The 18,707-nt window shown below is 33.2% G+C and overlaps 2 protein-coding genes, 2 long non-coding RNA genes and 1 pseudogene across 4 annotated transcripts; 1 reads left to right on the forward strand and 4 right to left on the reverse strand.

The window, feature by feature from the left end:
• Positions 1-135: 135 nt before the first annotated feature.
• Positions 136-2,513, reverse strand: LOC106794136 (pentatricopeptide repeat-containing protein At2g35030, mitochondrial-like; annotated as a pseudogene).
• A 1,815-nt stretch (positions 2,514-4,328) lies between these two features.
• Positions 4,329-5,045, reverse strand: LOC100811868 (uncharacterized). Its single transcript, XM_014777515.1, has one exon. The coding sequence runs from the start codon at positions 5,043-5,045 to the stop codon at positions 4,329-4,331; it is 717 nt and encodes a 238-aa protein (XP_014633001.1).
• Positions 5,046-6,460: 1,415 nt separating this feature from the next.
• On the reverse strand, positions 6,461-10,569 carry LOC100812414 (chaperone protein dnaJ C76, chloroplastic). Its single transcript, XM_003528410.5, has 4 exons — positions 10,142-10,569; positions 9,045-9,301; positions 7,344-7,524; positions 6,461-7,197 (listed from the first exon to the last, which is right to left on the reverse strand). The coding sequence occupies exons 1-4, from the start codon at positions 10,547-10,549 to the stop codon at positions 6,574-6,576; spliced, it is 1,470 nt and encodes a 489-aa protein (XP_003528458.2). The 5' UTR covers positions 10,550-10,569; the 3' UTR covers positions 6,461-6,573.
• Positions 6,905-7,834, forward strand: LOC106799478 (uncharacterized). The gene is made up of 2 exons (XR_001389246.2): positions 6,905-7,046; positions 7,421-7,834. It is a non-coding gene; the product is annotated as an uncharacterized lncRNA (long non-coding RNA).
• Positions 10,570-13,975: 3,406 nt separating the features above from the next.
• On the reverse strand, positions 13,976-15,794 carry LOC121175164 (uncharacterized). The gene is made up of 2 exons (XR_005892355.1): positions 15,063-15,794; positions 13,976-14,180 (listed from the first exon to the last, which is right to left on the reverse strand). It is a non-coding gene; the product is annotated as an uncharacterized lncRNA (long non-coding RNA).
• Positions 15,795-18,707: the final 2,913 nt, after the last annotated feature.

Consider the following 18,707-nt stretch of genomic DNA (forward strand, 5'->3'; position numbering starts at 1 on the left):
AAGTGTCTAGGGGAATATTATTATTCTGTGCTCAAAACCTTTTCTTTTAATCTTAACATCTTATTATTTTACTAAAAGTGGAAAAAGCAGTTATCATGGATCAATAATTCGCTAAAAAGTTAAACTAGCCTTTATATACATGCTTAGAAAGGGTCGCACAGTTTTTCTATCTTCATCTCATTGCTGAAAACAAAGAACTCATATATGCTCTCAATTCAGTTTTTGTGGAGAGGTTGCATAGCTCAGTTTATCTTCTAATAACATCACTAAAATTCTGTAATAATAACCTTAAAGTACACGACATGCATGTGTACAGTTCATTTTCAACTGCACAATAGTTTTCTAGACAGTACTAAGCCCCTTTCTCTATTTTAGTAAAAGATTAACGCGTATGAGAAATATTATGCACTAACTTCTCTTTCTATCAAGATCTGCATCAGCATATCTGACATTGGGTTGCTTGAATTCAGTAATCCGTCCAAACCTTCATAAGTAAATATTGGCATAAGTGAATCGTAAATCAAGCATTTAAAATCTTATTACTGATCCTTAGCTCAAACTTAAAATTTGAAACTCATAAAAAGAGGGGGAGAAGAGTGTATGAAAAGCAAGGGACCAGAGTAAGGGAAAAGTACTGGGGTATGTATAGGAGTCTTACAAATTTTAAATCAAAAGTAATGTTCATTTCTAACAAATTTAAAGAGGGAATGGGAAGCTTCTTTCAGCTGTTATTTCATCTCTGTATGTAGACCATGAAGTAAATGCCCCAGCAGCTCATACTGAGAACGTGATTTATCATCAACTACAAATACTTGCACTGTATTGCCAACTTCAATCCAACTACAACCTGGCTGCTTCTTTAACCCCTTGTCCTTCATTTTCATCCTAATGTTGGCAGCTTCTTTCCATTTCCCTACTGAAGCATACATATTTGAAAGTAATGAATGGGTGCCTGCATTCTATGGTTCAATTTTTAAAAATTTTCTCAGCTACAAGCTTCCCAATATCAACATTTCCGTGCACATTACATCTAGCAAGGAGCACTCCCCAAACAGTCAATGGTGCCTCTTCCCCAAGCCCCTCAATGATATTGAAAGCTTCTTTCAGCCTTCCTGTACGACCACAAAGATCAACCAAACATGCATAGTGATCTTCTGAGTTGTATAGATCTGTTTTTCAGAATCTCATCAAAGTATTTAAGTCCCTCCTCAACTAAACCAGTATGACTGCAAGCCCTGAGAAGTCCAACAAAGGTGACATCATTAGAACAAACACCTAATTCTTGCATTTCATTAAATAGATTAATTGCCTCCTTGCCATACCCATGGTGGGCATAGCCAGCAATCATACCATTCCAAGATATCAAATCCCTTTGGCTCAATAACCCATCATCAAACATCTACTTAGCAGAATGCAACTCACCACATTTCAAGTACATATTTATCAGTGTACCACATATGTGCTATCCTGAAAAACTGTCTTACTTATCATTTGGTGAATTTGTTGTCCCTCAGTAAGACCAGCTAAGTCACTACAAGCCCTTAGCAGTCACAAAAGTTCCAGTGTTGGGTTTTAACCCATCGGTAGCCAGCATTTTGTTAAATACCTTCAATGCTTCTTCACTTAGCCCATGTTGCACATACCCCATCATCATTGCAGTCAAAGTAATGACATTCTTCTCTCGCATTTCACCAAACAATTTCTCTGCATAATTTAACTTCCCATTCTGAATGAAACCCGTGATCATGGTATTCCATGAATGCATGTCCCTCTCAGGCAATCCCTGAAACAACTCCAGAGCCTCATGCAACCTCCTATTCTGTGCATGACCCATGATCATTGCATTCCAAGAAACCACATTCCGAACAGGCATCTGATCAAAGAGTGCTGAGCATCCTCAACTCTCCCCTTTTTCAACAAACCCGCAACCATGGTAGTCCAAGAAACCACATCCCTTTCATTCATCTGATAAAAAAATCCTGTGCGTCCTCAATACTCCCACATTGCACCAATGTCGTGATGATTGTGGTCCAAGAAACAACATCTCTCTCCGACATTCTGCTGAACAAGTCCAAAGTCAGCTGGGTGAGGCCATTCCTCTCATGCCCATCAATCATCGTGTTCTAAGACACGACGTCCCTCAGTGGCATCTCATAAAACAACCTCTCAGCTTCCTTAACTTGATTGAACTTGATGTACCCATTAGCCATGGCTGTCCAAGTGACCACATTTTTCTTGGCATCCCGTCTATCAAACAGCTTCCTGGCCTCCCTGATCATGCCATACTTTAAGTACCCAGTTATCATTGTGGTCCACAGACCAATGTCCCATTCAGGCATTTCGTCGAACACCTTGCGTACGTTGTCGATTTTGCCTTCCTTGCAGAGCCTGGAGATGAAGACATTGCAGCGTTTCATTTCCGTGTGAAGAGTGATCGTGAATGTGAACCTGCTTAGCGATTTGGGAAGGTGCAACAAAGTGAATGATAAATGATGTAGCAGCTTCTTCGTGCTTCAACGATAGAGTGGCTGTGAATTGTGATTTGAGCAACACAAATTATAAACTCTAATAAAAGTTAGACCAACTTTTTTACTTACTTTTTTTTAGCACTACTTGACTTATGTTTACTAATTTATATATAAAGATATCAATCTCATTAGTTTTCTTTTAAAATCATGAAGGTTTATGTTTTAAATTTTTTCTTGAAGTTAAAACACACTCACACCATATAGTGCTTTCTTCTCGACAAATAATTTTTTAAATGTTAAAAATAAAAATTATTTTCAAAAAATAAGAATACAAAATAAACACTCAAATCAAGGCTACTTATTTTTTTCACATTTCCTGTCTTTTTTTTATTTATTTATTGAATAGCATCCCCTATCCTAAAGTCCTACTTTGAGTCCTTTTTTTTAATTGTTACAAAAGTTTAGGAAATGAGAAATTGCTTTAAGTTGAAGCTAAAATTAAAACATGACACGAAGAATGTAATTAATTAATTATTTCAACTAATTAATTTATAATTTGTTTGACTTGTTTACAAACATTTTATCAAAATAAATTTTTTTAATAAGTGAATTATTTTAACCTCAACTTTTAAAAAAAATCATGTATTCCTCATTTAATATAATATTGGATAAGTTTGTTTAGGCTTATTTTTTTCTAAAACATGTTTATTCTAATCAAATAAGTAATTTTATGTCTTTTTAATGTGTTTGTTTAAAAAATATAAATTTTTTATTTTATTTTAAGAAGTAAATCTTACCTGCTTATTAAATCAATATTTATTTTTAAAAAAAATATTTATTTTAAGTTTAAAAAAACTGGTCCATTATTCATTTAATAAAAAATCCTTAAATTAATTTATCTATTTTCATTAGTATAATATTTTTTACTTTTAAGAAAACATTTTAATCTTAAAATTACAAAATATAATAATTTAAAATTATTTAAAAAACTAAAAATATATAATTATATAAAAATATACTATATACACTTTATTTGCAAAATAAAAAATAATTTATATTAAAAATATACAAATATGTATCTTTATACTTATCAATTAATCAACAATTTAATTTTATCAAATATTTTTAATTTAATAAATTACATTAATAGGTTTCAATTAACAATTAAAAGTTTGTTTTTTTTATACTATAGTTTTAGTCCCTACAATTTGTAGGGTGTAATCGAAATTGTTACCCATGTAAAACCATCCCCCACACGCTGTTCAAATGCTAAATTCCCATCCCCATGAAGATATTTCCTTCATACATACATAGCAATGTTTGACTACAAAGTACAAACTATAATTGATAAGGCACATGGAGACATCCTGTTACCAATCACTATTAGCTATATAATTCCAATGAAGCTTTAAAAGCAATATCTGTTCTGTTGCGTATGCAACATAAACACTTCCAATTATTCTTTTTTTATTATTATTAATTATTCCTCAAATTGTTGGATAACATAGTGACAAAGAAATCCACTTGCAGACAGCTAGATGCACATGGAATTATGATTTTTCTTTCTTGCAATTATATGGCATAATAAAACATATATATATACAAGCAATTGAATTGCTTTTATTTATAATCCAAACTTATTTTCCATTGACTGTAAATCTATGTAACTCAGGGTGGAATAGACAATGTTCAATTAGATTCAACATTCACAATGTAGTTTATTTGAAAACAATCAAAGAATAAAAGAATGGTTAACAATCTAAGTAAATTTAATTAAGAGATAAAGGGGTTTTGAGCTAGTTAGCTAGTCGACTTGTTTGTCATTGGTATGTTGGGGCTCCCATTTCCCACCTAATTTTTCTATTTGGTAAGAATGTTAAGAAGCAAAACTCTTGTGTGGATCAAACGTCTGAACATGCACTCCAACTCCACCTCAAGATCTTCTATGGCCATCCTAACCCCTGCTAACCTTTTGTTTTCACTTTGAAGCACCATGGCATCATAATAGATCATATCATCTGAACAACAATGCAAACTCGCACGCACAAGCTTTGATGTGAAGGACCTTAATTTCCCTGATTTTGTATCCAACCAAGGTGAGGAAACAAGGGACAAAAGTGATTCCACAATACAAATGCTGGTCATCCTCACTTCTCTTAGCACATCAACAACCAACACTAGCTTTTGTTCATTAATCATTGGAGGGTGCATGGTGGCTGTTTGACTCTTCATACCCTTCTTCATACCCTTCTTCAACCACTTCAACCACTTCAATGTTTCTTTCTTCAGTTTCTTCCTATAGCAATTGTAGGCTGCAATTTTTTCTTCAATTCCTGGATCACCAATGCTTGCTCTACGCAAAGTGAATTGAAGTTCTTGGAGGTGTTCTTTTACTAGCAAGAGAACATCTTTTGAGATGCCACAAACCTCCAACATCCTCAGAGATGACTCTGACACATCATCAAACCATTTTTCTTCTGTTTGATGGACAATAGCTTGTTGAACCATTGGAGAATGGAGAAGGTTGTTTGCTGAATTGTGCAAGTCTTTAAGTGCAACAAAATCAAGGGGTGCCATAACTTAACTGGAACAAATAAAGGGTTAACTTCCACTATGTGAGAAAATCAAGGCTAGTAGAAAGCTTTTTCTTTTCTTTTTTGTTTATCAAGTCAAGGCTAGAAAGCTAGTACTATGGTATAGGCTCATAGGGTGCTTCAAGGGGTTTATATACATTGTAGTAAAGCTTAAAAAAATTATTTTAATTAGATCTAAGATTCAGAAGAGGAAGCAAAAGTGAAGGTACGGAATTGAGAATAGTGGTAACAGCTAAGGTACTAGTTTGTCCAAAGGAACCTTCCCTTTGTGTGGATATGTTTGAGGTTATAGGATACTGTTGTTGAATATTAGAGCAACATGATTAACAAACAATACATGCACGAGAGAGGATGCACCCGTGCATGCCAACCTGTGATACATCATACTATAGCTACTTAGGAGCTGACAAAATGTCGTTCAAACATGAAGCTTGGAACATATTATATAAGGAATGTGAAAATACTAAGATGTTAGATTAGAAAAAAAGATATGGTGTGCTTACGCATGGGTTGCTGACAACTGTGCTTTGTGTTTTGTTTTCTAAATGCACGACATAGTTTTAGAAAGGACAAAAGTTGCCGACTTCAAAGCGGACCTTATAATTCATGCGTTTGTTGTTCATACTTTGCATGTAGGACAAGCTATAATTTTAAAATTTTATTAGTATGTAAATAAAATTGATGCCAATCTTTTTAAAAGCTTGACCAAATCGTACATCTAATTGAATCATGTATCTGATAAGTTAATACATTTTCTGCTTTAATTAGGGTTCTATTCTATCACAAAAATACAGGGGCTACTATTTGCATTCCAATTTTTACTCTTCACACCTCTTATTATTTCAAACATTTTAAAAGAAATTGGGCCCATAGCCCAACTGACACTAGTTTACTTTTTCTGAAGGTGAGTCATTGTTGCGTTATTGAGTTGAGAATCTGAAACCCTAGGAAGAGGAGGAAGATGATCTTCTTGACGAACAAGCACATCATGATTACTCCACCAAGTACCGCTACTAGTTTCAGATGTTACTCGTAGCAACCAACCAACTTTGCTTGCTCAATTCGCATAGTTTATACTTTATGGCATCTTGCTTATTTATTTGTGCTCAAGCATAACGCTGAAAGGTATGTGAAGCATACAGTAATAATATCCAAGTTACAAAGATAAAGAAATGGATACACACGTTCGTCAAAATATTCCCTTGCCAATATTTTTGCAAAGTGAACCAACAAAGTCACCTTCAAGACATCAAGTAGAATTTTCAATGTCTTTGGTGAACAAGAAAGTGGTAAATTTTAAATCCCAACAAGTTTGGGTTAGTATTTCAAAGCTGAGTCAGAGAATTGATAAAGTATAGCATTCTTAATGGGTAAATTGTTATACTTATACATCATCTACTGTGAATGTGATTCATGTGTTTCTTTATATACCTTACAGTTTATTACATGTATGTATGTGTATATATATATACATATTTGCCTGTAAAATTTAAAGCTCCTAATATATACTTCTACCTATTTCTATTTCCTATTATGGACAAAAGTTCTGTAATTGCCATTCCAATCATATACCATGTAGCTGCTGCCAGGGTACACTGCAACCAAGAGCTGTTAACAATTTGCAGAGCTAGAGAACCAGCTACATGTTGTTGCAGTTTACTTGTTGACTCAACTGTGTGCATTTGAACTGTAACCACTGCAGTCAATGCAGTAATTATTGGTAATCCCCATCTGATAGGGCTATTTTGATTATCATATGTTTCATGATCACTTTCATTTGTTTTTTTCTGTCCTGTGGTCGTAACTGAAGGCTTTTCAAGTGGGGTTGGAGTAGTTGTACTTCTAGTTGAAGATGGAAGAGCATGAGTTGATGGAGTCCAATACTCCTCAGGATGAATGAAATTTAATGGGGTTTGATGTTTGGTCCTTGTCCTATCTCGTACTTTCTTCCTTGCAACCGCGTCTCTGAGCTTGCTGATATCAGGTTCAGGCAATTTATTTACAACTCTTGTCATGCCTTTTTCTGATTTTGATGAGCTACTACTTGATCTAGGTGTTTGCCAGTATAACCAATTGGAAATTGATCTTATTGCCTGAATTGCTGACATTCTTGATTCTCTTTGGAGGTCTGTTTCCTGAATGAGATGTTAACTAGTTAATCCATGAAGTAGAGAATGAGTGGGGAATACAATACAAGCATTGAAGATTTAGCATAATGAAGACACATTCTTATGACCATTCTTACTTTCTATGATAGTACTGCATTACATGTCAAACTAACCTTAGAACACTTATTAGCCTTTTCCATTGCTTCCTGGAATCTAGTCTGAAATTTCTCCACATCTACAAATATATTAGAGACACGAGCACCGGCTGTGTGAGCTGCACCTACTCTTACATTGCCACGTGGCTGCTTGGACATCAAGAACTCCAAAGCTGCAAGGTTGGACCTCTCAACAACCCTATTTTATTCCAAAGAAGAAGAAGAATGGTCGTTAACAAGAACTAAAATGAAAAGGGGAGAACCGTGATTTAAAAATTCCTGACCAACACAATTATCATGTTTGTCCCTAAGTCACAATTCTTCCAAAGAATAATGGCTACTCTTTAATGTCTATTCAACAATTGCTGCTTGCAAACTGCTTGCAAATTACAAATGTGAAATAGGTGAAAGCAAAGATCTTGCTTTACAAAACAATTCAACTATAAAGTAGAGATATTGTAAGTTGTAACTTTCTTCTTGATTTGAAACAAGAAATTTCATTCATACAAGAGAGAGAATGGCTGCAACATGGCAGATTATTCTAAGATAAAAAGGAAAGAGAACTTCCATGAAATTGGGGAAGAAATAATCTTTTAAATAAAATCAAAGTGAACAAACAAAAAATTAGCAAATAGAGGAATACCAGTATGAATCCAAAAGAATGTCGTATTCTCAAATAACTAAAAAATGAAGGCTATCTATAAATTTTCAAGCACTGTGGTCCAACCAATGTAACATTACTTCTAAGATTGCAGTCCAAAGAGAACCATTCTAACCTGGTTACTTGGAGAACTCCTTAATCAATCAACATCATCTCTAATTTGTGCACAAAAATCAACATTTAATGGATCAAAGTTAAATCCGGGAGAATCTTAGCCGAACAAATATGATTGGTAAGAAGTTAACTAGATCAATGGATCCAGTACTTTATATGCAATAAGCTTCATATTTGCTGTCTAAATTCCGAAACAATTTTGTAAGTCTCTGTGTAGCTAAGCTGTAAATAATTTAAAATTTCAAAAATAGTTGTTAATAGAAGCATAGTAAAAAGTTGGCAGACAATAAAGATAAAAAAAAAAAAAAGCAGCAAAAAATATACTTGAAACAAAATAAGGAATTATCAACATTGTATGGAACCAAAATAAGAATTATCAAGCAGATCCAACTTTCATTATATAGCTACTTTCTCATTCATAACATTTTCTCATCCCTGATGCTATCTGCAGGAAAATTGCACAACCATTTCCTAGCAAAGATGATAAATTCAGATAACAATTGCCAACACCTATACATCAGTATTGTAAGCTCAAATTCTTGAACAAACCATCAGCTAATCATCAGCTTATTAGGTTACCCCTCTCCCAATCTCCCATTTTGGGAAGAAAGGTTATAACTCAATCCTCTGAAGTTCTTTGCAACTCAACAAAGATACTAGAAACAAGCTAGTAGTTCTTATAATTAGAAGTATCAAAATTGGAGGAGAGAGCGGTAACGGGGCCTTCCATGCTAGATTAGAATTTTAAGAAATTTAACTTTAAGATAGTATAACCTGAAGGTGTGCAACAATTTACCACATAATATGACTCTATATATTATGGTAATAACGAGAATATTGCACGATATAAATCACAACAAATAAGGTATTGATTATGTAACAATTAAAAAATAGTTATAATGATTCCCATCTTGATCCAGAATGGTATATATACACACACTTACGAAATGCAATTGACAGGACAAGATTCTATTGCCTCATCAATTTTGTTTGGGGAATCAGCCCACTGAGAAACAACCCTTGCTCTTCCATAAACTGATTCAACAGCAAAAGTCTTTTCAGCTAACAAAGCACATTTCAGGCAACCAACACATTTGATTTCATCAACAAATATTGCCCGCTGCTCACTTTCTGACCCACACCAGACCGAGTATATGGGTCTGCCAGTGAAGCCTTTGAATTCTGAACTTTTTGCTTGCTCCTGCACAACATCAACATTTTCTCAAATTAAGCAATATCAACATAAAAAAAAATGAATTGACAATTAATTTCCCTTAAAACATTATGCAAAAACATAGATTCACTGACACGCTCCCAGTTCAAACGCAAATTTTCATTATTTTCTGTTTTTCTTTGTCTTATTAAACAAGCAGCATATTCATCTCATGACCCAAATACTATTTTGTAATCATAGACTAGAAATTGGATAAGTCCCAATTTGGATAAACTCCTGAACAAACACTTAAAAGGAAAAAAATAAAATAAAATAAAATGAATCAAACTTCTGGTATAAGTTAAGATTAACCGATAGCCAGAGTTTAATTCCTATATACTCACGCGGTTAACCAATCAGGAATTATGTTAGATATGACTTTCATGGTAATTGTTGTAAGAATCAACAAAATTTCCTTACATCTCAATTTATGATAAGATGATAGATTAAAAGCACTTCACACTACACAGACTATTTAATTACTCTTAACCATATGCACCTTAACTTTCTCAAAAGATAATTTCTGACTTCTCTATAAACACTTACAAATTTAAGAGAAACTAACATAATAACTTTAGAAAAGTCTTAAGCTTGTACAATTAAACAGCTCTCATTAGAAGCTCATCCAAACTAATCCTAAAACTTGAATTGGGTAGAACAAATCAACAGTCATAGAAACACAAATGATGAGTTGGCATTCGGCAACCACATCATAACATGAGATGAGTAATGAGTTGTTTCTATTGGAATGTTCACAAGAAGAAAAGCATAGAATTTGAGGGAATTGAAGCAAAAGAAAGAAAGAAGAAAGATTAAATTAAAAATAACCTTATCATAGGCAAGGCGTGCATTTGGGTCAGAGAGAATGGAATAAGCTTCGTTGAGTATGATGGCCATGTCATGGCCAGCAGGGCCAGCAATGTCAGGGTGGCAGCGCTTCTGAAGAGAGCGATACGCCACTTTGACCTGTGACTGATCACAAGAGCTGTCAATGCCCAGAAGGTCATACAAGTCAAAGTCCATCATGGTTGATGATGATAATGCCTTGCATGTGAGAGTGGAGGTGGAGGCATTGGACTTAGAGAAACACTTGTTGTGGAGGTTTGAAGGGTGAAATCCAAGTGGTTTTTTGATGATGTAGGAAGGAAGACATGCAGATGCAATAGTTGCCTTGTTGTTGATGATGGAATAATGAGTGTAAGAGGAAGAAGCTAAGGGAAAAAGATAAGACATCATCGTATCATATGGTAGAGTTTGATCACGTTCGGCTCCTATATAATTCTATGACCCACAACACAACAATGATGCAAGATATTTTGCATTCTCACATCACTTTTCCTGAAAACGATGCAAGATACTTATGCTACCTAATTCTTCAACTATATGATACAAGGCGTTAGGGAAAGCGTGTAGAATTAAAATATTATGAAAAATGCTATCAGTGTCCTTAAGAAATTTCAATGTAAAATCATTCTTTTTTTTTTGGAAAACATAGCTAGGTCACTCCTTTGTGATTTTTAATACAATTTCAATACTTAAAATTTTCTATTTAATGATTCGTTACCCGGTGTGTGGACACTAGTCAGCAGGGTCTAAATTTTATATATCCTATCCGAATATGAGTTAGAATTTTTTAAGAGTTTTACATGAGTGTTTTTAATTTTTTTTTCCCTTTATATCTTATGTCTTTCAATATATGTTTTTCATCTTTATTTTTATATTAAATTTCAATATTGTTTTCTAAAATATTATCAATAACTAAAAACAATCCTGTAAAACGTTTATCATAAATGTAAAATATAATATTTATATATTTAAAAATATTTATTTATTATATAAAATATGTTAAAATTATATTTGAGGATATCTATCATAATACAGCAAGCTGCTGTCAGATGTTAGTTTGGTATGAACATGCAAAAAAATTGGGAACGTGATCTAATAAGTGTTCAACACTTTGACCCTATCATGTAGTGGTCTCAAACTCAGAGAGTCACTGATCCAATTCGTTTTAATTTGTTAAGTACGTGTACTGTACTCTATGGTTCAGTTTTGGGGTGGAGTTAAGGAGATGTCCGAAGCGAGGCACTGCAAAATCGCCATGCTTGTGGACTTCGCCGGTACCAACCATACCGTTTGAATACACACGCTGTGAAAGTTTGTGAAACGGGTTAAATAATAAATACCACCTTTATTCATTTATAATCAAAGTTTAATGATTAGTATTTAAATGAGAGTATAACTGCATAAGGATTAAGTTACATCAAGTATCTTAGCACTGGCCAATTCGAACATCTCCAACACAAATTTCCTTATTTTAAGATTAGTTGCTAAGATTTTTTTTACCATTTAGGTTGCTTAAAATTAAATTTTATTATTTTTATAGACAATAATTATTTATGATTAAAAATATATTTTCTTGTCTTAATTAAAATAATTAAACTAAATTTTTTTATTAATACAAAAATAATTATGTATATATATATAAAAGGAAAACAACTTATGGAGTTTAACACACGATATAATGCTTGTTCTGATATCGAGTTACTTAAACTTATCAATAGAAATCGGACAATGTTTTGCTTACTATCTAATATTTCACAAAGATGAAATTAAAGAATTAAAAAATAATATTTAATTAAACTTTGGATGGCTAATGGATTCATTCCATTTAATGGAATGCTAGATGTTGAAAATGTTGGCGATCATGTGTGGAATGAAGTAAATTGGAGATCATTTTTTCAGGATCTTAAAACAAATGAATTTGTCAAAGTTACAAGTTTTATGATGCATGATCTTGTTCATGATATTTGATAATTGTGGTGCATATGTTCATTTAAATTATAAATAACATTACAATTATCTATTTTACCTGAATTTTTGCTTTAGTTTAGTCTCAATTTAATTAGGAAATAGAGTTTTATAAAATCTTAGACGATAAAAAATATTTAATCCTTTTCTCTTAGTTTCTATTCTTTTGTCAAAGTTTTGGAGTATCGAAGATGTCATTCAGGATATCTTGCCCAAAAAGAGTAATTGTGCATACTAAAACTTGTTTTATGATTTGATTATCCAAGTTTCAATTTTTTATTTTTATTGTCATTAAAAAATGATTGAAAACTAAGTTTTGAATAAAGCATCTTATGAATGTCTCATCTAGAGATGAGGGAATGATTTGTTAGGATCATTAGTGATCAATCATACAAACATGTAGATTTAAATGTGGGAAATGAATTAATTAATTCAACCTAAGCTTATAATAAATAACATAATGCATAGAAAAATGTTCCTGTACATTTAAAACAATTAAGAGAGGTTAATGTAAAAGGATAAAAAAAATGACAAAAAAAATGACAAATGCTAGCGGCACTCCCACTCTCTATCTAATATCATTTTGACCTCTCTTCACGTTGTTAGAGTTTATTGGAAATAACTGGTAAATAGAGCTTCTCATTTAATATAATTATATAAGACCTGAAAAATAATTAATTTATATATTTGTTCACAAATTTTAAAATGTTGTGTCGGTGATCATAAAAAAAGGAGGAAATCAAGGAAAAAGTTGCAAGTGTATAAATATTGGATACAATATAATGTGATACCGAAGAAGGGTATCACAAAACTGGTTTCCTGGCAGTTACAAAAATATGCTGTTTCAGTTTTGTTAATGGTCCCTTCACAACCAATTCATCAAACGTATACATAATAACATAACATACTCAATTCTTGGATTCACACAAATTCAACCTTTTTGCGTGCATGCAAGTAAAAGGTAAAAAATAGATATGAACAGGAAAAGGAAAAGAGTCTCTGGCATGGCATGCGTGCATATGCATTCAAAGATGAGTGTTATCTTTATTTCGGGATCACTAAGTTTACATTCATATGTGTAATTAATTTCAGTGGCAGATTCAGGAATACAAGTTTATAGTCCCCCCGCCCCCCACCTTCTTTTTGTGGTGTTTTGAAGATCTTCCTGAATAAAAGTTAATGCAATCGCTTTCCGTTACTTTGCCTGTTCTATGCATTGGTTGCCTCTCATAAAGTTGGGTAGTGACGCGTTACGTATAAAGCAGTATTTGAAGTTGAAAATATTTGAGCACTGGTTGCAACAGTTCTTTGATGTTTTGCTTACTATTAGTTTCAATTCACTAACAACTTGAACATGCTTTAATATTCAAATTTAAAGTACTAATCATGAATTTGGCTTTATATACAGTGTATTTATGAAAATATACACAATCAATGGAGAATTTGTTTATCTGTAAGTACATTGATTTACATTCAGTTTGTCCCTAATGAAAACATTAATTGATCAATCCATCAAGGGAACTCTTGTTTCACTATGTGTAGCTAATTGCAAAAAAACTTTCTATGCAAAACAAAGTAAACTATACATGATATTTTCTCAACAATCTGAATGACAAAATAAAAATTATAATGATGCTTTTCATCACGTGCATACTCATCCATTTAATTTCTCCAAATTTGTTTTGTTAGTTTCATTGTTGCAATCTGGTAAATTTGTATAGTAATTATTGTCTAATTGCCTAATAACTATTAAATATATTTTAGGTTGGAGGAAAAGCCTCCAAGGGTGGAAGTTGGTGTCTCTGAAGAAGAATTTGATGCTAGTGATGCTTGATATATAAAAAGATCAAATAAAATGGGTGCACCAAAAGCTTCAAGATGTGGAAGAAGAACAACAACAATGACTGGTAAAAGTTCAATTACTCAGCGGACAGTGAGACATGGCTCACGCAAACCGAGAAAATTTGATTTAGCTGATCTAGAATGGACCAATACGATTCCCGAGTGTCCAACATACCACCCATCAGAGCATGAGTTTGAGCATCCTTTAGTTTATCTGCAGAAGATTGCACCTGAGGCTTCTGAATATGGTATTTGATAACTGGTTATAGATTTTTTTTCTTTTAATTACATGTAGTGCATCACTGTGTTGATGAGTAAAGGGATTCATCTGTCATTAAAATGTTTATACCAAGAATTCCCTTTGTATAAGAAATTGATGCAGAATATTGGTATGGTTTGTAAATAAGTTGGCATTTTTGCCATACAATGTACAATTGCTATAATGACATTTGATTATTCAGATGCTGATCAGTATAATCACTTTTATCTGGCAAATACAAATGCCGGGACTACTTTAGAAGTGAAGGAGGGGGGAAATGAGGGAAATTAGATGGAGAAAGAATTGCAGCACTCATTCATGTCTGATTTTCTTACATCCATTTTGTTTGTCCTCCTAAGCGTACTAGGGATGCTACTTAGTGTCTCTTCCAATTCTCCATGTACTTTCCTTTGGTCTTCTTTCTCAAAGTGTCCAAATCACAAATTAGAAGAAGGATTTATTTTAAACCAGAATAATTTGTTCAAACAGGAAAGAATTATCTACAATAGAACAAGTACTTACTGCATTTTTCTGTCTTTTTTTTACATGTATTCTAATAGTTTCATCCTCATATTTCAGGTATATGCAAAATTGTTTCTCCAATTGCAGCCTCTAACCCAGCTGCTTTTGTCTTAATGAAAGAGAAAAAAGATTTCAAATTTGAAGCAAATGTACAGCCTCTTCGTCTTTCTAAATGGATTGATGAAAAGGATATAATATCCTTCTCTCTGAGAGGCAGGTAAAACAATATCACGCTTTTAAGATTTTGTGCTACTTAATTTATGTAAAATAAAATGATTTTTGGTTGTCATTATTTCAACTAGAAAATATACATACCATGAATTTGAGGCTCTTGCAAACAAGGCTTTTTTCAGTAGATTTCATAGTTCAGGAGGTCTTCCTTCTTCATATGCGGAAAAGGAGTTCTGGCATGAGATGGGCTCTGGAGAGAGGGAAACAGTTGAGTATGGAGTCAATGTTGAATGTAGTGCCTTTTCATGTGATCATAATGACAGACTTGGAACAAGCAAATGGAACTTGAAGTGTTTTTTTCAGACTTTATGCTGACTTCATTTCTTCTTAGTGTTTTCTTTTAACAACGGCACTCCGGCAACTGATTATTGGTTGCCATACATTGCTTCTAAAAATGTAGAGTCTGCTATTAGAAGTTAATATATTGATTGTTATTTGCAGCAACATTCATTCATGCATGTATTTATTGTTTCATTAATATATTGCATTTGATTTCAGAATTTCTCACGGCTGCCACCATCCCTGTTACGTTTAGTCGACAGGGAAATTCCCGTAAGCAAGCAATTTTTGAAACCTAAGAAGAATTCAAAAGTTACAATTTTTACTTTCTAATTCCGATGCAAAATTTTAGGGAATAACTGATCCTATGCTTTACATTGGGATGCTGTTCAGTATGTTTGCATGGCATGTAGAAGATCATTATTTGTACAGGTATATCTAAGAACAATCTGCTTTTCCACTTCCTTAGCCATTGACCATTGTTAACTTTAAGTTGTCAGATCTTGATATATATTTGTGTTTTCTTCACAGCATAAATTATCATCACTCAGGTGCAAATAAAACTTGGTATGGCGTGCCTGGTTATGCAGCCTCTCAATTTGAAAAGACTGTCTTACAACATGTGTACTCTAATAAGATCTTAACAAAACATGGAGACGATGGAGCTTTCAAGTTTCTTGCACAGAAAACAACCATGTTCCCACCAAATGTCATGTTACAACATGATGTGGCAGTTTACAAAGCTGTGCAGAAGCCAGGAGAGTTTATCATCACCTTTCCTAGAGCATATCATGCTGGATTTAGTCATGGTAATCTATCATTCTCTGTTAATTGTGAATTTGACTACACGTGTACAGTGACATACAAAATCTAGTTTTAGATATGCATTAGAGTTTAATTTTCAGGCATGGTCAGGGTAAGGATTTTTGTATTGTTAACCAATATCAGAAAACATTTGAAGTATAACCTTTAGAGTAATTATAAAAATCAACAAACTTATCAAACATGACAATTTATAATAAGATAACTTTGTAAAAATCTTTTATACTGTCAAGACATTCTAATTAAATTCTCTCAATTATTTGATTCTTTTTGTTGATCCTAGGTTTTAACTGTGGAGAAGCAGTAAACTTTGCTAATGGTGATTGGTTTCAACTTCGGGCTGCAGCTAGCAGGCGTTATGCACATCTCAGAAGGATGCCTTTAATTCCATATGAGGAACTTCTTTCTAAAGAGGCAATGCAGGTTTACAAGTCCTCAAGAGTCAGAAGTTCCAAGAAGAAGCCTGAAGACACAGCATCTTATCAAAGCTATTATACTGCCTTTCTTGCATCTTATGCAATCTTATAAGACCTCCCTCTTGCGACTGAACAGTTCAAGAAAGTTGCCGAGTTCTTCAAATACATCAGGTTCTCAGATATGCAGCCTTTGCCACAGGGATTGTTACGTAGCTTACGTGCTGTGCAAGTACTGCTTTTCTCATCCAATTTGTCTTTTCCATGGTATGACATGATTAATACATTCATTTTGAGAATTTTCATTTGAATTGCTTCACTTATTGATAGGTGGACATGCTTTCAGTTAATATGTAGATGTTGACTTCAAGATGATTTGAGACTTGTTTATTTCCAATTTGTTAGCAACAAGATGAATTGGGACTTACTGACATATGCTTTTTGCCTCTGCTAATTACACCATGCAGACATTGCACCACAGACTTGTTTTTATGTGGGAGAGACTATACTATTTTCAAAAGAAATGACATTTTCGCATTGGAAGAAGCAGCAAAATGTTTTCAACAGGGAAAAAATGTGTTGACAAATTCTCTCTATCAAGTATATTCTCCTTTAACAGAAATGATAGCAACAAAGATCCTGAGGTAAGTGAAATGTTAAACATGAAATTGGTAAAGGCATTTTGATGGTTTGACAATGACACTTCTAAATCTTAAGCATACCTTTCTTTGCTTGCATCACGTATGTAATGCATTATTTTACTTATCTTCAGGTTGCTTATTTAAAGGTTTCTAATTTATTTCCATTTTTTGAAATTAAAACTGAAAGCAGAATAATCCTTGGCACAGAGAAAAAAGTGTAAGAGGAACTGCTAGTTCTCTTGGGGCAGCATCTAAACCGAAAACAAAAGTGGCTGACAGCATCAAGCACAGTGTTGAAAAGAATAAGTCAACAATGAAGCACTGGATGAACAATGGGCTTCCATGTGGGAAGGGTACCGAAAGGCCAGGAATCATTTATAACTTGAGAAAACGCAAATCAAAATTGCTTTAGTTGTAGCAGTAACTTCTATGGGCAATTTCTAACAATTGAGTATGAAAAAATAAAAATAAGATATTAACCTTCTTTACTCAATTCACAGGATAGCCGCTAGTCAGATTGAGACAGATTTCTCCTAATTCATGTGTTGAACATTATTTATTAAAAGTATCTTACCCTAGATTAGTTTAGCCTTTTCATTCTTTTTTATATAGTATTATTTCTGGAACTTGTTATGGGAAGGCACAATATGTCGAAAAGATTGTCTTTGTTCTCAAACATATTGTTAATGTAACTTGTTTAACTTTTTTTAAACTCTTTTTTAGCATATAATGTTCATTGCTGTTAATGCGTCGAAAATATAACCAGCATTGAGGTTAACGTTACCAGCAATAACTTCAAAAATCTCCAATTACAAATTAAAATATTTCTTAAGAATTAAGATATATTTTCGGTTCACAATAATGTTTCACTGTGGAGGTTTTTCATATATTTTTTAATCAACAGGCTAGTTCGAAAATCAGTTTACTATAAGAAAATTCCATTTCATTTCACAGGTGTTATGGGAGTAAACAATTTTTTTTTAGCCCCACATAATTTGTTCCATCACCTTTTCCATTTTCTTTCACTTCTTCCCAATTCATCCTAAACAAATATAGTGTAAATGAAACGGACAACTTTGCCAAATTATGTTCTACTGTAATACCCCCTTCTACTAAAACAAAGATGATAGATATTTACATTATGAGCTAAGGCTTTACAGTTTACATTCTTCAATAATCATTTATGTGCTAAGGCTTTACAGTTTACATTCTTCCATAACAATTCTCATACACTGCCGATGCATTTGTAATTCAGCACTGAAAAACAATGTTAAAACTAATATGCAACAACGGCTAACAAAAACTTTCCTATTTTAAATCTAAAAGGCCTAAAAAGAAAACATGTTCTGACAAAATGTACTAGTTCAGTCTCAATCCAATAGTCAGACGAACACTTAATTTAATGTAAGTAATCCCAGTCAATCTAATTCTAGTTTGGAAATTGTTTGAACATATCAATTTTTTAAAAACAAACAGCTGAGGCAACTTGATCCCAGGTGCTCAAATGCCAGTGGCCCTTTGCCTCAACTTGGCCTATCTTTCAGTCCCCAGATCATGGACTCTCTTCTAAATTA

Source organism: Glycine max, chromosome 7 (assembly GCF_000004515.6).
Source record: "Glycine max cultivar Williams 82 chromosome 7, Glycine_max_v4.0, whole genome shotgun sequence".
Taxonomy (NCBI): domain Eukaryota; kingdom Viridiplantae; phylum Streptophyta; class Magnoliopsida; order Fabales; family Fabaceae; genus Glycine; species Glycine max.